This window comes from Boleophthalmus pectinirostris, unplaced genomic scaffold (genome assembly GCF_026225935.1).
Source record: "Boleophthalmus pectinirostris isolate CB_2022bp ecotype Guang Dong unplaced genomic scaffold, ASM2622593v1 HiC_scaffold_16, whole genome shotgun sequence".
NCBI lineage: Eukaryota > Metazoa > Chordata > Actinopteri > Gobiiformes > Gobiidae > Boleophthalmus > Boleophthalmus pectinirostris.
In genome coordinates, this window is record NW_026571095.1 from 28,597,086 (window position 1) to 28,612,333 (window position 15,248).

The 15,248-nt window shown below is 41.1% G+C and overlaps 1 protein-coding gene across 1 annotated transcript in view; it reads right to left on the reverse strand.

The window, feature by feature from the left end:
* LOC110174899 (adenylate kinase isoenzyme 5) overlaps positions 1-15,248 on the reverse strand; it is a 262,298-nt gene that overhangs the window by 83,204 nt on the left and 163,846 nt on the right. Inside the window, exon 7 of the mRNA XM_020941015.2 lies at positions 3,170-3,243. Within this exon, the coding sequence (XP_020796674.2) occupies positions 3,170-3,243 (74 nt within the window). The remainder of the gene's footprint in view (positions 1-3,169; positions 3,244-15,248) is intronic.

A 15,248-nucleotide genomic window follows, 5' to 3' on the forward strand; every position in this document is an offset into this window, starting at 1 on the left:
TCTCCTGCAGAAAGAGACATTGTTCTGCTGCGTGAAATATGCAGCCGAAAATGGTAATCGGGCAGCAGAAAGAAAGTTTGGAGTGAGAAACTTGTGAGGGACTCTCTAAAAGTGGAGGATACTGTAACTGCAATGAAGAAAACTAAAAAGCTACTCGCTGGCTAAAAGACCGGATTCAGGAGGAGCAGTGTGGTTTTCTTCCCGGTCGTGGAACACTGGACCAGCTCTACACTCTCCATCGGGTGCTCGAGGGTTCATGGGAGTTTGCCCAACCAGTCCACATGTGCTTTGTGGATCTGGAGAAGGCATTTGACCGTGTCCCTAATGGTGTCCTGTGGGGGGTGCTCTGGGAGTATGGGGTTTGGGGCTCTTTGGGGGCTGTCCAGTCCCTGTATGACCGGAGCAGGAGCTGTGTTCATTGCCAGCAGTAAGTCAGATCTGTTCCCGGTGCATGTTGGACTCCGCCAGGGCTGCCCTTTGTCACCGGTTCCGACCCCAAATAAGTAGAAGAAAATGGATGGATGGGCTGGCTAAAAGATAGATTTAGTTGGAGTTGGCGGAGTTGCTCAGAAGTGACACCGAGGAGGAAGAATTGAATGGATTTAGTGATTTGGAGTGAGATGGAGAGTTTGGTAAACTTGTTCTGTTCTGTTGTTTATGTTATAGTTTATCTGAAGAACTGTTCATCTGTGACGTTAACATACCAGACACTTGTAAATTTCCCCCAAAAATGCGACTTATAGATGTTTTTTTTCTTCTTCATTATGCATTTTTTTGGATGGTGCAACTTATACTCTGGAGCGACTTATAGACCTAAAAAATACGGTAAACATTTTTTTTCATTATGCATAGGTCTCTCACAATAATTACTAGAGCCCGACCGATATGGATTTTGTTGTGGCCAATATGAAACCGATATAATGGGAGTTGGAGCTGCCGATAGCCGATATAATCACCGATATATTTAGTGATGTAAAAATTCACTGTAAATCTTGAATTGATTAAAAAAACTTAGGTTTGGCTCTAGTGGATTCTAAATTGGGTTTATTTAGGCAACATTTATTGTTATTTTGACTCTTTACATCATATTTACATATAGTAGATTGGCCTAATGGCATTTTTGCATCACATTCTAGCTACTGTTACTGTCACTGCTAGTGATGAGTATTCCAGTTTTGCTTTGTTTTTTTGGAGAACCGGCTCGGCTCACTAAAGTAGCTGGCTCTTTCGGCTCCCAAGCGACTCTTGAGATGGTTTTGTTGCAAGCAGCACTAAACCAGAACTGAACCAGGACTGAGTGTCGGGACTCTGTTTCTATCTCTCTCCTTCACTCAAGCCCAAGATTAGTCCTGGTTTATTCATTTTATGCTGAACTGCAGCCAAATATGCACTTTTTTTTATCCTGTGCACACGCAGATTTCTGAAAGTTTCGTTTTCAGCCGCTGCTGCTGTCAAACTACGGGTCTACATGCGGCATGAAGAGAAAAAGTGAGAAAAAGAGAAAACACGGCTCCCAATAAGAAGCAGGCTCCTGTTGTTCGCTTCAAAGAGCCGGATCTAAGAGCCGCTTCGATCGCGACCGACCCATAACTCCTAGCTAGTAAATAAACAATCGCTATTAGCCTTTAGCCGTAAAAACGTGCGCACCGCGGTAATTAATTATATGCATAAATGTGGATCATTCACACGTCTATTCACAGCTCATTTACATATCAATGCAGGTCCAGTAACAAATATACGGCCAATATAATCACTTTACAATAGACCAATAGAAAACAGCCTGTTTATGTGCGGGAGCTACAGCAGCTAATCCCTAACAAAACCTAAACTAGCTTCAAAGTCGATGTATTTCCAACACTCACTGCTCACACAGGCTCCTCCTCACATCACAAGTCTGCACTAATAAATGTCCTTTTAATCCAGACTCAAACTGATTGTCCGAAAAAGAAAATAATCTCAGTGTTGCGCACGGCTGCGGGTGTAAACAAACACATGCGAGTGAAGTGACGTCACTCTGGTGGTGTGTTCAGGGACAGTACGGACACAGACACAGACAAATTACACCGTAGATAAATACTGATGCGGAGCCACATATTAGGACATTTATCTGTCTGTAAATTGGATTAAATGAACAGAATGTAGAGAGTCTAAGCTTTATAACGAGGTATAACATGCCCACGTGAAATATCGGCCCATATCAGCAAGCATATCGGCCGATAACCGATATGTCTCCAGGTGCCCATGTTGGCCGATAATATCGGCCAGCCGATATATCAGTCGGGCTCTAATAATTACTACGATTTATCCTCCAATACATGAAAGCTGGAACATGGAATAGATTTTGAGTCTCAATAGCTGTTGTCGTGTGTACAATTTCTTTATCAATGTTTAGAGATTTGGGGTATTTTTGTTGAAATACAAAAACATATGAGCTGTGAAAGGTTAAATAAGTGACCGGGCTCCATTTACGTATTGGTTAATTCTGTTAATTATCTGTTGTCAGTTTTTAAAATGGTTTTACTGAGATTATCTTGTCTTGTATAATTGTATCAGTGTCATAAAGTAGTTTCAGTAGTATTGTTTATAACAGTATGTCTCTGTAGCGATATATCGAGCTTCAAAATTTATGTAATGTGTAATTATAACAGGCCTAATCAAAAATTAAGTCTTAAAGGAACTGTATGTACAATTTTGGCTTTAAATTGTACAAACTTGACCTATCTATGTCCCAAGATATGAGGTAAACATGTTCAGATCAAATTTACCGGTAAGAATTCAGATGCCGTTTTATTCTTAATTACAAAAAAAAACATTGGACACGATGTCTCACTTTATTTACTCGTATGTGACAATTTTGTGTTTTGGTTCTAAATCGGAAAACAGAATGAGCTTGTGTTCTGCGTCTGCAGGTTAAGGCAAGGGCAGCCCAGGTTCACATGTGATTGTAGAACTACTTTAAAACGGGAAGAGCGCAGGATAAATATTGTGCCTCTCATTCTAATTAAGTATAATGAATGTTATTATCAAGTGGCACTCAATGTTGTACGTGGACTGAAGAAACACGAGGAAAACGCAGCTCATTCAGCACAAGGGGGGTCCGCTTTACCCGGGATTTGTCTTTGAAGATGCTTTTTTCATACATTTGTTATAATGTGAAGACTTTTCTCACCTGGTCGTATTTACAGCCCATGTCCAATGAAGAGCTGGACTCTCCGAGCAGACTCAAGTCCAGCTCACTGGGACCTGCGGACCACAACGAAAACAAACATTTAACATTTCACAAACACATTCATATGCATCTTCTCATATCAAGAAGTCATATTTACAACCGTATTATTAATTTGAGTCAACATCAAATATGTAAATCAGGGGTGGGCCATTATTTTTTCCATGGGGACACTTGAAAAACAGAAAATATTGTGGAGGGTTGAACCAAAATGCTTAACTCAGTTCTGCATAATATGAATTGTATTTCTTTATTTAAAAAAAACAAAAAACAAAACAGTAAATATCATTGTTTTGACAAGCTGGTAAGACTGGTAAGAGTTTATGTTATGACCAGTGTTGGGAAGGTGACTTTTAAAATGTATTCCCCTACAGATTACAGATTACATACCCCGAAATGTAGTTTGTAACGTAATCCATTAAATTACTTAAAGTGAGTAACGTAATCTGAATACTTTGGATTACTTGATTTGCTGTAGAGAAGCAAAGATGAGGAAATCTCCACATAAGATGTTTTGTCTGCTAAAAAAAAAAAAGAAAAGCCCAGATTTTCCTTAACCGTATTAAAAATATTACTGATAGAAGATGAGGAGACACGTCCATGCAGCATGATTTAGTCCTGTTAAATCCTGTTTTAGTCCTGTTTTAGTCCTGGTTTTAGTCTTGGTTTTAGACCTGGTTTTAGTCCTGGTTTAGTCCTGGTTTTAGACCTGGTTTAGATCTAGTTTAGACCTGCTTTTAGTCCTGTTTTAGTCCTGTTTTAGTCCTGGTTTTAGTCCTGGTTTAGTCCTGGTTTTAGACCTGGTTTAGATCTAGTTTAGACCTGCTTTTAGTCCTGTTTTAGTCCTGTTTTAGTCCTGGTTTAGTCCTGGTTTTAGACCTGGTTTAGATCTAGTTTAGACCTGCTTTTAGTCCTGTTTTAGTCCTGTTTTATTCCTGTTTTAGTCCTGTTTTTAGTCTTGGTTTTAGACCTGGTTTTAGACCTGGTTGAGATCTCAACCAGCTCAAAATGTGAAAACAGGAAAATACCTCTGTGTAATCCATTTATTTCAACAAAGTAACTGTAATCCAATTACCGCTCATTGAAACAGTAACTGTAACTGAATACAGTTACTCATAATTTGTACTCTGATTACGTAACTCCAGTACATGTAATCTGTTACTCCCCAACACTGGCTATGACTAAGCAATGAAAAAGTGAGGTTGCCTTACAAAAAATGTAACTTTAAAAACACCTCTAAAATAAAAGCAACGCGGCTTTAGTCCATGCATGAGGTAAAATGATAAAATCTGTTTATTTTGTAATTCCAGATGATCTTAAACGGGCTGGTCAGAGTGAACCAAAGGGCCGTATGTGGGCTGGGAGCTGTACAATGCCCAGGTCTGTTCTAAATGAAAGTAATGTTACCTCATACTAGATTATTAGTCCGATGAGGTTCATTTGGTCTTCCGATAATTTATGTTATTAGATTCTTTTTTCAGACCAAGAGTTTGTTTTCATACCTGACAGTTTTGACCGCACACTGGTACCACACGAAAAAGTGAAGTTGTTCTGCCTCTGTAAAGCTGTTACACTGTGCTTTATGTTTTCATTGTTATGAAAAGTGGTTTACACATAAAGTTAGCGTTCATATTATTTTCAGTCTTCAGTGTTAATTTACCACACCGGACCAATGCTACTCCATATGATCCAATGTTGCTACTCCATATGATCATTTTCCCCAAATATCAGATTTTTTCCTGTTACTAAAATGTAATTTGAGCCTGAGAGGGTTATTCATTGACACATGAAGTCTATAGGATCACAGCACTGATTCAATTCAATCTTAATGAATGAATAAATCATAAATGTCGATCAACAGAACATTTGACTCTGTCCCCTGCAGGCTTCCATAGTCCCACATCCAGAGCGTTGGTTCATTAGAGCTCGTCTCTGTGCAGATGTACAGAGCCACAGAGCCACAGAGCCACAGAGCCACAGAGCCACAGAGCCACAGAGCCACAGAGCCACAGAGCCACAGAGCCACAGAGCCCCACTGCACCTGAGGCTCTTCCTCTCACATCTGCACACCTTCCTCCTCCTCCTCCTCCTCCTCCTCTTTTCCTCGTCCTTCTTCTCCTCTTCCTCTTCCTTGTCTCTCTCCTTTCTCTTTCTCCTCTTCCTCCCCCTCCCTCCCTTTTTTGTCTTCTTCTTCCTCCTCCTCTTTTCCTTGTTCTTCTTCTCCTCTTCCTATTCCTACCTCCATTTTTCCTCTTCTTCATTCTTCCCCCTTTTCCTCGTCCTTCTCCTCCTCTTCCTTGTCTCTCTCCTCCTCTGCCTACTCTTCTTTCTCCTCTTCCTTGTCCTTCTTCTCCATCCTTCTTCTCCTCTTCCTATTCCTCATCTTTCTCCTCCTCTGCCTACTCTTCTTTCTCATCTTCCTCCCTTTTTTGTCTTCTTCTTCCTCCTCCTCTTTCTCCTCTTTTCCTCGTCCTTCTTCTCCTCTTCCTATTCCTACCTCAATTTTTCCTCTTCTTCATTCTTCCCCCTCTTTCTCCTCTTCCCCTTTTCCTCGTCCTTCTTCTCCTCTTTCTCGTCTTTCTCCTCCTCTGCCTACTCTTCCTCCCCCTCACTCCCTTTTTTGTATTCTTCTTCTTCCTCCTCCTCTTTTCCTCATCCTTCTTCTCCTCTTCCTACCTCCCTTTTTCCTCCTCTTCATTCTTCCCCCTCCTTCTCCTCTTCCCCCTTTCCTCGTCCGTCTTCTCCTCTTCCCCCTTTTCCTCATCCTTCTCTTCTTTCTCATCTTTCTACTCCTCTGCCTCCTCCTCTTTCTCCTCTTCCCCCTTTTCCTTGTCCTTCTCCTCCTCTTCGTCTTCATCGTCTTTCTCCTCCTCCTTGTCCTTCTTCTCCTCTTCCTCATCTTTCTCCTCCACTGCCTACTCTTCTTTCTCCTTTTCCTCCCCTCCCTCTCTTTTTCCTCTTCTTCTTCGGTCTCCTTTTTCTCCTCTTCCTCATCTTTCCCCTTGCCTCCTCCTCTTCTTTTCTCCGCTCTCTTTCGGTTCTTCTTCGTCCTTCTTCTCCCTTTCCTCCTCCTCTACTTCCCCCTCCTCTGCCTCCTCATCTTCATTCTCCTCTTCCTCTTTCTGCCCTCCTTTTCTTCTTCTTCATTATTCCTCCGTTGCCAGGTTCAAACAGGTTGTGAGTGTGACACCCCTTCAGGCACGTACAGCAGAGAAACATCCAGGCAGCCGCGCTTAAATCAGGTTACAAGGTCTGAATGCAAAAAGGGGGATGAATAATTTCGAAACCAGTTTTATTTTTCTGACAAAAAATTTGATTTGCAGAATTTGTTTTGAGGTTCAGCTCACAGTGCGGGTTTTAAAGGTTCTATAGTACGAAAAACGGTGAGCTTTTAGTCGTGTTGGAATGTTACTAGTGTCGTAGTTCTAGAGACCAAGACCTGGTCTGGTTTTGACCTTGAGACTGCTTTTTTACAGTCTTAGTCTCGTCTCAGATTCGAGCGCATTTGGCCTCGGTCTTGTCTCGGTCTTGAGGTCTGATAATGTAACTGTAAATATTATGAATTTGAAAAAAACCTCACTTGATTAACTTTGAAGCAGTTTTCTGTAAAGTGCCAGTGGAAGTGGGATTAAAGAAGGGGTTCTCAAACTGTGGGTGAGGGTCCAAAAAAGGGGCACAGAGTCCAGTACAGTTTGCTTGTCTTATTTTAAGCCCAAATGAACATTAATCAGATCAAGTAGAGATAGATTTATAAAAAACATTGATATAAATGTGCCAAAATAACTGTAAAATACAAATAAATATAAGAAATTACAAAAATGGTCTTAATTTGGTCTTGATGGTCTGTGGTCTCGGTCTTGTCTCTCAGCCTTTAAAAGTCTCGGTCTTGTCTCAGTCCCGACCCTCAGAGGTCTTGGTCTTGTCTCGGTCTCGGCCTTTAAAGTCCTGGTCTTGTCTCGGTCTCAACTTTTAAAAGTTTTGGTCTTGTCTCAGTCCGACCTCAGAGGTTGTCTTGGTCTTTAAAGTCTGGTCTTCTCGGTCTTCGGCCTTTAAAAGTCTTGGTCTTGTCTCGGTCTCAACCTTTAAAAGTCTTTGGTCTTGTTTCGGTCTCTGACTCTCAGAGGTCTTGGGCTCAACCTTTAAAAGTCTTGGTCTTGTCTCGGTCTCAACTTAAAGGTCTCTTCTGGTCTTGTCTCTTTAAAGGTCTCGGTCTCAACTTTAAAGTTTTGGTCTTGTCCTGGTCTCGACCCTCGGAGGTCTTGGTCTTGTCTTGGCCTCAGCCTTTCAAAGTCTTGGTCTTGTCTTGGTCTTGAACCTCAGAGGTCTTGGTCTTGTCTTGGTCTCGGCCTTTAAAAGTCTCGGTCTTGTCTCGGTCTCAACCTTTAAAAGTCTTGGTCTTGTTTCGGTCTCGACTCTCAGAGGTCTTGGGCTCAACCTTTAAAAGTCCTGGTCTTGTCTCGGTCTCAACTTTTAAAAGTTTTGGTCTTGTCCTGGTCTCGACCCTCGGAGGTCTTGGTCTTGTCTTGGCCTCAGCCTTTCAAAGTCTTGGTCTTGTCTTGGTCTTGAACCTCAGAGGTCTTAGTCTTGTCTTGGTCTCGGCCTTTCAAAGTCTTGGTCTTGTCTTGGTCTTGAACCTCAGAGGTCTTAGTCTTGTCTTGGCCTCAGCCTTTCAAAGTCTTGGTCTTGTCTTGGTCTCGACCCTCAGAGGTCTTGGTCTTGTCTCGGTCTCGGCCTTTAAAGTCCTGGTCTTGTCTCGGTCTCAACTTTTAAAAGTTTTGGTCTTGTCCTGGTCTCGACCCTCGGAGGTCTTGGTCTTGTCTTGGCCTCAGCCTTTCAAAGTCTTGGTCTTGTCTTGGTCTTGAACCTCAGAGGTCTTGGTCTTGTCTTGGTCTCGGCCTTTAAAAGTCTCGGTCTTGTCTCGGTCTCAACCTTTAAAAGTCTTGGTCTTGTTTCGGTCTCGACCTCAGAGGTCTTGGTCTTGTCTCGGTCTCGGCCTTTAAAGTCCTGGTCTTGTCTCGGTCTCAACTTTTAAAAGTTTTGGTCTTGTCTGTCCCGACCCTCAGAGGTCTTGGTCTTGTCTCGGTCTCGGCCTTTAAAGTCCTGGTCTTGTCTCGGTCTCAACTTTTAAAAGTTTTGGTCTTGTCTCAGTCCCGACCCTCAGAGGTCTTGGTCTTGTCTCGGTCTCGGCCTTTAAAGTCTGGTCTTGTCTCGGTCTCAACTTTTAAAAGTCTTGGTCTTGTCTTCAGGTCCGACTCTCAGAGGTCTTGGTCTTGTCTCGGTCTCGCCTTTAAAAGTCCTGGTCTTGTCTCGGTCTCAACCTTTAAAAGTTTTGGTCTTGTCCTGGTCTCGACCCTCGGAGGTCTTGGTCTTGTCTTGGCCTCAGCCTTTCAAAGTCTTGGTCTTGTCTTGGTCTTGAACCTCAGAGGTCTTAGTCTTGTCTCGGTCTCAACCTTTAAAAGTCTTGGTCTTGTCTCGGTCTCGACTCTCAGAGGTCTTGGGCTCAACCTTTAAAAGTCTCGGTCTTGTCTCGGTCTCAACCTTTAAAAGTCCCTTAAAAGTCCCTCGGCCCTTAGAGGTCTTGGTCTTGTCCTGGTCTCGGGACCCTGTGGTCTTGGACTGGTCTTGACTACAACACTAATTGTTACCTCATCAAAAACAGACCTGGAGCTGTGTTTTGTTTCATTCACACATGTTTGAGTAACGCTTTATTATTACTCTGTCAACATCTCCAAAGCTCAAAATGCTCTGTTCCACCTCGTGATGTCATCAAGCAGTAGTGTTCAAGTTGGCAGCTACTACTTCTTTACGTGTTTTATAGTAAAGATTCTAATGAAGGTGAATGGAGTTCGCTTCCTGTATCACCACATGACATCACAAGGTGGAACACAGGGAAGAACTCAGCCTGAATATGCAGAGTTTGTGTGTTAAACATGTGTGAATGAAACAAAAAACAACTCCAGGTCTGTTTGTGATGAGGAAACAACATTATAACATACTGTAGATCTGAAAATACTGTAATATGAGCTTTTGAGAAGAATCAAATATAAACTAGGATTGTCAAAAGTATAGAAAATTTAACACTAATTGATAAGGATGTAACAATAATTGAAATATCGTGATATCGTATCATCAGAAGTGTCACAACAATATCGTGGACCATCACAGTACATCGAATTACAAGTCTCTTTGCTTAAATAATTAATTGTGGTGCAGCAACAGCTAAAAAACAGAGACAACTACATAGACCATGATCCTTTGCTCTGTTTCAGTGCAGACTACATGAAGAAATCCCTGTTATTAAGCACTTTTAAATCTTAATTCTTGGATTATGTCAGAACCAAAGTCTTGTCAAGGCATTTAAAAAGAAAAGTAGCATATTCACCATTTTGTTACCCAAAATATCGCAATAAATATCGTGCTATAATACTAAATAAAGAGTGTTTATAATCATCATGGTATCGAAAAAACTGTATCGAGTATCAAGTCTTTAGTATCGAAATCGAGTTTGAAAATTCTAAATATGTTCATTGAGTTCGACACGGGGTTTAATGTATTGACTATTATATTTTGCCGTGTTCAGAATGGTTTAATTTGTTCTATTTTTTGGGCAGGTTTCAATGCTTTTTTGTATTTAGGAAAATAAAATAACTGTTGGTACGAATTTTCCACTTAATCCATTAATAAATAATTTCGCCCGAGACACAAACAAATTGAAAGCAGCTCAAACCTTGAAACTAATCCAAAAATCTAGGTCATAGAAAACACATCACATTTAACTACACTCAAAATGTTAAAAAGAGCGGCATTACACTGCGAACATATGACATATTTAGATCATCATGTTAACCTCCCTGCGCTAAGTCACTCCCCCTTTAGAGCACTTTCACATTACCGTCTGCATGCATTCCATTAATAAATCTACTGCACATCGAATCAGGTTTGTGAAGTTGTAGAGCACAGGTGTCAAACATAAGGCCGGGGCCAGATGTCCAAGACCTTAATGTGGCCCTTGGGTGATTTTCACTAAATATTTCAATTATATTTCTATTAAAATATTGTTAATTTTCTGTGGTGCTCAGTATAGCAGCGTTCTAGTGTCTCTGTACGTGGCCCTCCCACCAGAGCAGCACAAATGAAGACTTGTCTCTTTCCAAACGCTTTAAAGGACGATCGTTTTGACTGTTGATGAACCCTCATCAACAAAATGTCCAACATGAAAAGTGGAGCCGAGTGCAGGATTTTACAAGATAAATGGACTTATTCTTATTACATACAAGCATGTTACTTTGTTGAAATTGAATTTTTCTTAAAGTTTCAGGTTGTTCTAATATTATATATTTGTAAAAGAAAGAGTTCATCAATTAAAAAATTTCTGTAATAGATTTGCTTTCTCTGCACAAATATTTGAACTTATTGTTATTTGGGGTTTATGTGACTGAGTTTTCTGATCCGGCCCCTTATTAAAGTAGGTTGGATCGGTGAGTTTGACACCCTGTTGTAGAGTATGTTTAGTATCACGCTTTTGTACATTGAATATTTGTAACAATAATGCGGTGAATATTTGGTCGGACTGTTTGATTGACACATTGTCCATTCATATATACGGTCTATGTTTTGGCAACACAGCGGATGAGCGCAGCCTGAGTGCGGAAAATGTCGCTGCCTGTGCGTTTCACACATGGATCTAGGGTTAAATTTAGTTAATATGATTAACTGAGATTCAGGAGCAGGACCACACCTCAGCCGCCCTCTCTTCTCACCAGCGAACCACAACTCACCTCGACCACGCCTCTAATTCCCCAAAAGCGTATTTGTAGCAGCCTTTCCCATCATCCCAGTTTGTCTCGGCTCGACCTCACCCTCCCATCCCCTATTTTGTCTTTCAGTCATAAGACGCCTACAAGTGGGGTCCCGTTCCGGCTGGGCCAACTGAAGATTGAGACGGAGCCCCCTCCTAGAGTCTCAACCCAGCCATCTCTGCCCCACTTCATACATTATTAATAAACTTCTTTGTACTATGTCGTTGGTGTGGTCCTATCTAGTGAACATGAAGTTGCAGCATTCACTAGAAAAGTTGTCAGTACTCAAATAGTTTATCGCCGTGTGATAAAATAAGTTATGACGCTAAATGAACATTAGACAGTGGGATACGTCTTACCCGTATGTGTAAATGACGACAAGAAATGTCTCAAACTTCAGTAGCCGAACATCCACTCATACCTGATCGATAGAACTAGCCCCGCTCCTGAGAGTCTGAAATCTGCTGAAATTTTACTAGACACTGACATGATACAGACAGGACAGCGGCTCTTTCTACAGGAGACATGCACGGGGAGAGACGGTGTGATACGCTGAGGAAGACGCTTGTTTGATTGATTGTGTTTTGAACAGTTATTTCCTTTTCTCCTCATGGAAAACACACAAAGAAATGCAGATGATGCAGCTTTTAACTCTTTCCCCCTTGGACACCTACTTGGAACAACCCATACATATATTAGTGTGTATGAGTTGTCGTGGCCCCCACCTATCACAGCCTCTGTTTACATGTGAAAAACCAAGCCATTTGTAATGGTCGTCAAATCATGTCTTTAGTGATACAGCGGAGGTGTCAAAAGACGTCATTAAGGAAACAAGGGGGGTCGTCAAATGTCGTCTTCATGGGGGAAAGAGTTAAGTTAACGGTGATTGATCGGGTCTGTCGAAGAAGGAAACAGAGCTGCTGCACCTGAGCTCAGCTTGGCGACGGCAGCGTGACGAACTGACTTGACTGAAAAAGACGACAAAAGCTTTCAGAGGCGATAAAAGCAGACGACCCAAACTTGAGAACGTTCTTGAAGACGTGGACACCTGCGGCTTATATTCAGGGGCGGCCGATATATGTACAATTTTACAGTTAGTTAGTTAGTGTACAATGTTACTCTGACCAAAACAAACATGCTGATTTCCACTTGTATTTCCTGGGCTAGGTGAAGAAGGAACTTTATAACATGGTAGAAAGCTCCAAAAAATTGATTTACCCTTACACCCTTTAAAAGTCCCATTATTACATTATTGATGGACGGTCTATCTCCTCCTTGTCGATGTTATTGCTTTGCCAGGAATGTTCTACAGTAAATCATTAAATCTATAACTCAATTATTCAATTATGTGTGTCGACTGGGAGTGGGCTTGCCTTTCCACAGACGTCACAGGCTTGTCTCTATAGATATACAGATAAGTTTAATGGCATACTGTGGAACATTCAAGGCAAAGATATTTTAGACAGCCTCTCTCTTCTCATATTGTTTCCTCATCACAAACAGACCTGGAGTTGTGTTTTGTCTAATGTTTAACATGTTTAAAACACAACTCCTGTATATTCAGGCTGGGTTCTTGTCACAAATGATGTCAGGTGGTAATACAGGAAGTGCTCCACTGCGTTCACTAGAATCATTTGGATGATTTTAGCCCTGGAATTGTCCAATCTTTACTGAAATAAAGGTAAAAGGAGCTGTTAACTTGAAAACAACCGTTTCACCACATCACAAGGTGGAATTTTTGAGCATTTTGAGCTTTGGAGATGTAGACAGACTAATAATAAAGAATTACCGTATTTTGTGGACAATAAGGCGCACCAGATTTTAACACGCAATATCAATAATGTTGAATTCTCTCGTCTATTTTTATACATAAGATGCACAGGATTATAAGGCGCATTAAGAGAAACAAATGGACCACACTTGAGACTGGTCGCTTAGCCCAGGCGTCCACGATCTATTGGCAAATCGTGCTGTAATTCGCCCGGTGTTGCCTCCCTGTCTTGGTGAATGTGTATTATGAATGTGAATGTGGGTGAATAATTTGTTTTTTGTTTTTTTTTTCCTACAAGGACGACTCAAGTATACATTGAGTAATAATGTGTTTAATGCAGCTTTGCCACATTTGTTTACGTTTTAGAGAAACAAAACTTAAAACCACATGACTAATTTGCATAAACTATAAGCACTGAAAAAATGTCTTGCTCCTTGTGCCCTGATGCAGTTCAGCTTCTGTCGAACTAAAGGACACGACTCAATGGAATATGAGTGTTCTTTCTGTGACAGAGGATGTGCTGCTGATGGTGAGTCTGTTCTGTGCTTCTATAAGTCTGCAGGTTATACGCATGGACCGTATTTATGAATGGACATATATTCTCTGTAGGATTTCATTGATGCCATAAATGCCGACGCAGAACTATACTTCACCCTATACTCCACGAGGCTCCTGACTACAGTATCCATAATGCTCCGACAATCCATCAAGCGGTGTGGCTTTCGTATCTCACCAAAGTCATACAAAAACATTTTGACAGATTTTTGTGCACCGTGTACCACATAAAATTAGTTGGAGGTTAGTAAGCACAACCAGAATTAATACATAAGGCACACCAGATTATAAGGTGTTGATTTTTGAGAAAAGTAAAGGATTTTAAGTATGCTTTGTAGTCCAAAAAATACAGTACTCATACATGTACAAAAAAAACAAAAAAACTGAACTCTTGGTATGTTTTTATGAGGTAACAACATTATAACAGCTAAACACTCATGAGAATCCATTCTGTGTAATATAGGACCTAAAATTAAACAGTAAAGTTTATATGGTTTATGTTCCAGAAACTGAAAATATACACAAACTGATCAATTTGAGGGGTAAAAATGCTTAACTCATGATGCTTTCTGTTGAGATTTCCATGTTTTTACCTCCAGCAGGGAGGATACAAACGCAGTAAAATGGCTGACGGAGCAGTGGGTCTGTCTCTGGTCTGAGCCTCAGCGCTTGTCACAGAGCGTTATGACGGTGATGGTGGAGCAGAGCAGAGGTGGAAGTGTAAGGAGAGCTGCGTTTTGCTTCTGCTCATGGAAATGTCAGCAGATATTTAGGCTGAAGCTGTCACTGCTCCTGCTGCCTGCACGGGGGACTCCTCTGAGGACAGGGACAGTATAATAGAGGTGTAAGGTAGACTATACTTAACTCTTCCAGACCTAAGGGAAATTTTAGTACATTTGTCCTCGCCTGGATTTTTTTTTCTTAATTTTGATATTAAAACTCCCAATTTTATCCCGTAATGAAGTGTTATACATCCCTTTTTTCAGTACAACCTGTTATTTCACAAGCTGCAGGCTGTAGTTGTGTCATACGGCTGTAATAAATGCTATAGGACCAGAAATAAAAATGAAAAAAAGAAAATTCGCACTCTTTCATACAAAACACAAAGCAAACATCTTTAATTTTAGGGCCTTAGCTACATAAGTGGAAAATATGAAGTCTGTAAATACCCCCCCCCCCCCCCCAAAAAAAAAAAAAGTGCAATCACACAGAGCCACATCACTTCCTGCATTTCCATGGTGTTTATTACATTTGTATTTGTACATTTTGACTGAAATAAACCTTTCAAATAAAAATAATACGGGATGCGCAATCACACAGACCAAGATACATAACTTGAAATTTATTTGTGAAATAACTGCACTTGAAGCAGATTTTTCAATTGTTACAAACACAGAAGCTCAGAGCATCGATCATTTTGACTCACTACACTCTTCGGCAAAGTTTGGGCCAATCAAAATGGATGGAGCGCATGTGTTTGGTGGAAAACAAAGTTCCTATTGGACACTTGTTTTCCCTATGTCATCAAGCAGCGTGTGTGTTACCCTGATTCATCAGCCGGTTTCACTTCATGGAAACTGTCTGACCTCGCAGCATTAGGATTCGTTTGCTCGACAGCAGGCGGGTACTTTTTTTCATTTAACCAATCACTGCTATTTGGTTGTGACGTATGTAATGTACCGCTAACGGGGCTAACTGGTATATTAAGCTTCTCCCAAATACCGTAGGAAGAAGGGCAATAACGTCTTTCTCCTTGATAAAATTCGCCAAACATTCTCTTTGTTCCGGTTTTAAATCCTCGATCTGGGAATTGTCGCCAACACAGAATGTCTGGCTCTTCACTGATTGGCTGATGCCCGAACTCGCACTTCTGGGGTTCTTGGAAACCGTCAAGTGT